A 6,089-nucleotide genomic window follows, 5' to 3' on the forward strand; every position below is an offset into this window, starting at 1 on the left:
AACTCCTACAATTGAACAATAATGAAACACACTGGTTAAAAAATGGACACAGGACACATCTAAGGCATCCCATGAAATGGTGGCAGAATAAAGACACTGGGCTTGCTTCCCCTATAAATTCACAACTAAATTGCAGCAGAGCCAAGTCAATAACTCCTGAAAGCTAAATGGATGAGGCACATAGAGCAGATACACATATCAGAGAATTGGGGGACATGGAAGGAGACTTATGGAGTCAAGACATGTAGAGACACTTGGGAGAGGTGTGGGTGAGAGATCAGTGGGGATCACTTGTAGTTAGAGACACTTTGGAGCAGAGAGGTTTCTATATCACTTTATCATGACCTGACCCAGTTGGGTTTTTTTGACTTTGTTTTAGAATGAATATCTTCTGTACCATACCTTGATTTATATTTTGATATTGCTGCCCTTACCTTGATTTATATTTTGATATTGCTCCTGTCATCTTAGACTTGCCTGGCCTCTTTTGTGATTTTCCTATGGTTCTCTGCCAGAAGGTGCCTTAAACTGGTGGCACATTTCAGGCCAACCCTATTTGTCAGGGCACTTACCCACAAGAGGATGGGTAACTTTGGTGTTTTATTGGAAAACTATATCCTTTCTTCTCTCTCTGTGCACACTATTCTATTAAAGTTCTTTCACACAAAGAACATCCTTTGTCTCTATGCGGAGGATGGCAGGACCTTTTTAGAGTATGCAAGGTTGCGGGTCCCTGGCCAGCCCTCACTCTGCACACTAGCAGATTGAACCTGAGTCTCCCAATATAGAACAGCTGGACCCCAAACCAATGGAGAGAACCAAGCTGGATCACCTATATCTCCCCATAGAAGAGGCTATTATTTGCAGCCTTAGGCTGTGATATTAAAAAACACCTGTCTTAACCCACTCAGGTCCAAAACTGAGATAACAATACTTTCACTAACCACATTTTAAGCACATAGATCTTAAAAACAGGAGCAAACACACCAGGGTAAGATGCTGCACTGGAAAAACAAAAAGATCAACTCTTGGCTCAAGGTTCTGTCTCAGCTACAGCTAGTGTTCAAACATAGCCTCGAGGTTGAGACTATGAGAACTTTAGCCAGAGGAGTTGGCTTACGGGAGGGGACCGTTGTGGGTCCCTACCACACAACTCTGGTAACCTGCAGCACAGCAGAAAGCTTGGATCCTTGATGCTCAATGGAGGCGACCAGGCGACCCTTTGGTGTCCTATTGATGTGGTTCCTTTCAATCTAGCAGCCCTTAAGTAGCGGTACCCATTCTCCAGACACCAAAAGAAAGGCACAAAGGCAGCAGCCTGAAAGTTTATAGAAAATTTAAATAAATAATTGTTGAGAACTATTACAGCCTGGAAATTGAACCAGATGTTCTCATCCAAGGCCCCAAGAGTTTCAACAAAATAATACCAGAAAGACATCTCCAAGACATGTCCGATTAAAACTGTTGAGTGCCAATGACAAGGACAGAATATTAAAAACTTCAAGAGTAAAAAGAGTAACCTATAAGGAGCACCAATTAGAATGTGCACTTTTCAGTAGAAATAAAAGGCAATGTCAGGAAGTATTTAAAGTACTCAAAGAAAAAGATTTCCAGCATTGAAGACTTTACCCCACAAGATGAAAACTTTTTTGTGATTGGCTAGTCCACTGCCCTGAGTATTGGGGGGCACCAACTGTAGGTACTATTCTTAGTGCAATGATTGGAAAAGCTGCCTATAAACTTTTCGTATGGATAATGGGACCCTGAATAAAACCTTAAAAAAACCTGCCTTGTCACAAAGCCCGCAAAAGGAGCAATATCGTGGTTGAAAACTTTGTGTCAAGAGCCAGATAATGAGCACTTTAGGCTCCACGGGTCATATTAAGCTTGTTGAATATTTATTTTCTTTTTAAAATATCCTATGAAATATAAAAACCCTTCTTAGCTTGAGGCGCTGTACAAAAAGCAGCTGCTTCCTGATTTGTTCCAGGGTTGTGACTAGGCGACCTCTGGTAGACTTTTGAAGCCTTTCTGATCCCAAGCAAGCCACAGCAAAAAGGCCAATGTAGACATGTGATTACAATCAGTTTTTAGGGAGGCCAAAAACCTCTGTCTGGGCCCAAGTCAAACAGGAAGTTTTCAAGTGTGATTATAGAAATGCATGAATGTGAAAATACTCACTTAAAAAGATCATTTTTTAATGTGGTAAAATATGTATAACAGAAAACTTAGCACTTTAACTGTTTTTAAGTGTACAGCTGAGTCATAATAAGTACATTCATATTGTGACATATATTTTCATCTTCCCAAACGTTAATGCTGTACACCCCTCCCCCTCCCTTAACTCCTTTCCCTCCCCCCCTTTTCACCCCACAGTTCTCAGCCTCTGGCAGTCATCATTCTGCTGTCTCCATGAACTTGACTACTTTAAATACTCCAGCTAAGTGGAATCCAATAGACCTATCAGTTCTATTTCCTGGAACTCTGAGAAGAATTTAGAGTAGGCAACCTCTAGAGAGACAGTGGGTCCTAAATGAGAAACACCTAGAACAGCCTGTTTCAATCCTCTGTATATGTAGAAGAAAATCCCTTTTCTTTTTTTTAAAGATTTATTTATTTATACAAGAACCAGGGTACCGGCCAGATGTGCAGGAGGGTGAGAGGATTCACCAGAGACAGAGCAGGAACACAACAGGCAGACTGATGAAATACACTGCTGAGGAAAGCAGCGGGTGAGACAGGAGAGGTCTGCCACGCCATGTGGGACCCTCACCTGACGGCAGGGATCCAACCAGCGCTCCAGGAGCTGTGGACAGCTTTACAGCACTGCACTCAACTGTCTGTGCCACAGGGGGAGGCCTGAAACTCCCTTTTTAATTGTACCAAAACCATCTATTGTTCCCTCCCTCACAAAATCGGCGAGCTGTATTATAGGACTGAAGTCAGAGCAACGACACAAAAAGAAAAAGTCACCACTTATAATGAAGTGTAGGTGCTAAGAATGTAGATATTTCGTAGAATTATTACCAGTATAGTAAAAATACTCCACCTGATTATTTTTTAAATTTGAAAGTGATCACATTGAAGATCTGAGGTTACAAAGGAACCACAGATGAGTCAGAATTCTATTTTCCTTCTAAGCCCCCAGTGATCCCAATGGGTTTCCTTTGGGAAAGATTGGCAGGAAATAGGGGAAACTCTGGCCTTTTTTTTTTTTTTTTAAGATTTATTTATTTATCCATACAAGCACCGGTTACAGTCAGAACACGGGAGGGTGAGAGAATTCAGCAGAGCCAGAGCGGGGAACAGAACAGGCAGACTGATGCTGAAACACAGAGCTGAGGGCAGCAGGGGGCACAACAGGAGAGGTCTGCGCGCCATGTGGGACCCTCGCCTGGCGCCTGGGGATCAAACTGGCGCTGCAGAGGCTGCAGGCAGCTTCGCAGCCCAGCAGCTTAAACGCTGCGCCACCAGGGGAGATTGAAAGGCAAATCTTATTTGTGTTTTTTTTTTTTTTTCTTTCAGCCACTAGGGAAAAGGTGATGTTTTACAAATATATCTCCACACCCTTTTATATGTCTGTAAAGCTTTAGAGTATAGAAAATGAGAGCTAAAGATGTTCCACCTTGCATACTAAATAATGAAACTGCCACTTGAGAATGCAAACTAAGCTCTACCAAAAACACCCTTTTCCCACCCATGGAAGTTAGAAGGGAGAGAAGGACAATAAGAGAAATCTAGAACCCTCAAGTCGCTTATCAGCAGTAGACCAGGCTCCAGTGAAGATATTATGGTTCTTCTGGAAGGCATTCTCCCCTCTTCACCTAAGTACCCCAAACCTCAAAGCATGATGCTTGGACTACCAAATTACCTCCATGGTGTGTATTCACACCATTTGGTGTATTCACCAAATTACCTCCATGGTGCTATAGCACAGAGGAGTGAAAAGAATGAACTAGAGCTGTATATATCCACAGGTACAAATCTTTGAAACAACACTAAGAAAAAGGCAGACACAGAACAACACAGACAATATAGCGCTGATATTACAAAATGAGTAAATTAAACCCGTAATGTGGGAAATACATATATAGGTGGCAATAGAAACGAAACAAAACTTAGGATAGTGAACAAGGAAGATGGGATTGGGGAACATGTCCAATGATATTTATAAAGTTCTTAAAGTTTATAAATTGACCAGTAAGTACATCGGTGTTATTATTATGTTTTAAATGTAGAACAATAATCCCAAGGAACCAAATCTAAATGAAAAAATAAATTAAATGTAAATGTAAAGTTAAGTTACATGGATATGAACTGAGCTTGTTGAATTTCAGGAAATAAGAATTATCACAAAAAGGAAATCATCAACATTCTCTATAGAGACTTCATTAAGGAAAGAAATTGGTTGAGGGTAGTTTGCTCTAGAAACTACTTTTTTGTTGAAGCTGCATCAGTGCTGTTATACTTCTGACCAAAATGGTTGTCTTCAATAATTGAAAGTCAGTGTGACCTAAGTGCCAAAGGAGCTGGGTTAATTGTCCTGAATATAGTTAACAAAACCTTAATGATATAATAAGCATTGACTATATATGAGATTTACACATTCATAAGGAAAATGAGTTCTGGGTGGGAGACAAGCAGGGAGTAGCAGTCAGGAAAACCTAAATAGTCAAAATGTGAGAGGGTAAAATAGCAAGGAAGTAATTCTTCTCTAGAGATAAGAGAAATAGAGAAAATACCACAGACTATCACTATGTTACAAGAAAGAAGAGTAAATTCAACACAAAGGATCATTTGGGTAGATTTACTTTCCCCAAGATTTAATTAAGGTGGAGCATGTCGTTTAAGAGTGGACATATCTTTGGACAGCTTCACTTCCAAAAGCCACGGCATACTTAGCTAGTTTCCCAGGAAAGAGCGTATATACTGCTTTCTGGATATCTTCAGGGGTGAGGGTACAACGGTTTCTGAAATACATCATGTTACAGGCTTCCTTAGAAATGCGCTCAAAGATGCCATTGATGAGGGTGTTCATGATGTCCAAGGTTTGGAAAGATATGCCGCTCTGGGGAACCACTTCCTTGAGGACTCTGTTTACATACAGTGAGTAGTTTCTATGGCCAAACTTGGTGTTGAGATATGATTTCTTTCTGGTGATTCGGATCGGATGTCCTCTGATGCACCTAGTGTTTCTGGTGATGAATCGGGCCATTGTAGATGTTGTCCTCATTATGGTCCCTGATGGTGAGGAGACGGGCCTACAAGTTGGGGGAGACACCCTTATTTATACTGGGCTGACACAATCAGACTTCTGGAGCTTCTCTTTGATTGGAGGTTGCTCTACCTATGTCACAATCAGCTAGCAACAGCATTGATTTGTTGTCAAAAGGAAATCTTGTTCCTGGCCAACATAAAGCTTTTTCAAGGAGACAGAGCTGCAGAAGGATTGATATGGACTTCAGGACAGCAAAGAAGAACACTCTAGTTTTTTTTCTATTTTATTTCTTAGAAATTTGTAGGCATAATAATAACATATTTTCAAAATTGTACAAACTCATGAAATTGAGAGGTAAGAAACTGAAAAGTATCATGAGCCTTTCATTGTGGGGGGAGGGAGAACCTGTGTATACAAGTATTCATAAATTCACTCTATAAGCAAATGAAAAAGTGATTACAAATCTTAAAATGATTATTTGAATGATAGAAATAAATATGTATAGCTAATAGCTAATCTATTTTCTAAAGTTGGGCCATCACTTTAAAAATGAATCCTAATTGGGGCCTCCCTTGTGGCGCAAGGGGGAGGAGTTTGGTACCTGCCAGGGAGCTAACACACATGGTGCAGCAGATCTCTTCTGTCTCCCACACAGTGTATTTCAGTCAGTCCGCCTGTTCTGCTTCCCGCTATGTTTCCGGTGATTCCTCTCAGGCTCCTGCACCTCTGGCCTACACCCCAGTTCTTGTATGCATAAATAAATAAATCTTTAAAAACATGAATCCTAATTTTTTTCTAGGTCCAAGGAATAGATTCGTGCATTTCCCCAGGCTCTTACTTTATGTTTGATCACAGTGTGATTGAGACTGGG

The 6,089-nt window shown here is 40.8% G+C and overlaps 1 protein-coding gene across 1 annotated transcript; it reads right to left on the reverse strand.

Annotated features, from left to right (window-relative positions):
• Nucleotides 1–4,846: 4,846 nt before the first annotated feature.
• LOC311170531 (histone H2B subacrosomal variant-like) lies at nucleotides 4,847–5,233 on the reverse strand (the record flags this gene model as incomplete). The annotated part of the gene is made up of 1 exon (XM_084232942.1): nucleotides 4,847–5,233. One exon carries the CDS (start codon nucleotides 5,231–5,233, stop codon nucleotides 4,847–4,849), a length of 387 nt encoding a protein of 128 aa, XP_084089068.1.
• Nucleotides 5,234–6,089: the final 856 nt, after the last annotated feature.

This window comes from Talpa europaea (assembly GCF_964194135.1).
Source record: "Talpa europaea genome assembly, chromosome: 5".
Lineage (NCBI taxonomy): Eukaryota > Metazoa > Chordata > Mammalia > Eulipotyphla > Talpidae > Talpa > Talpa europaea.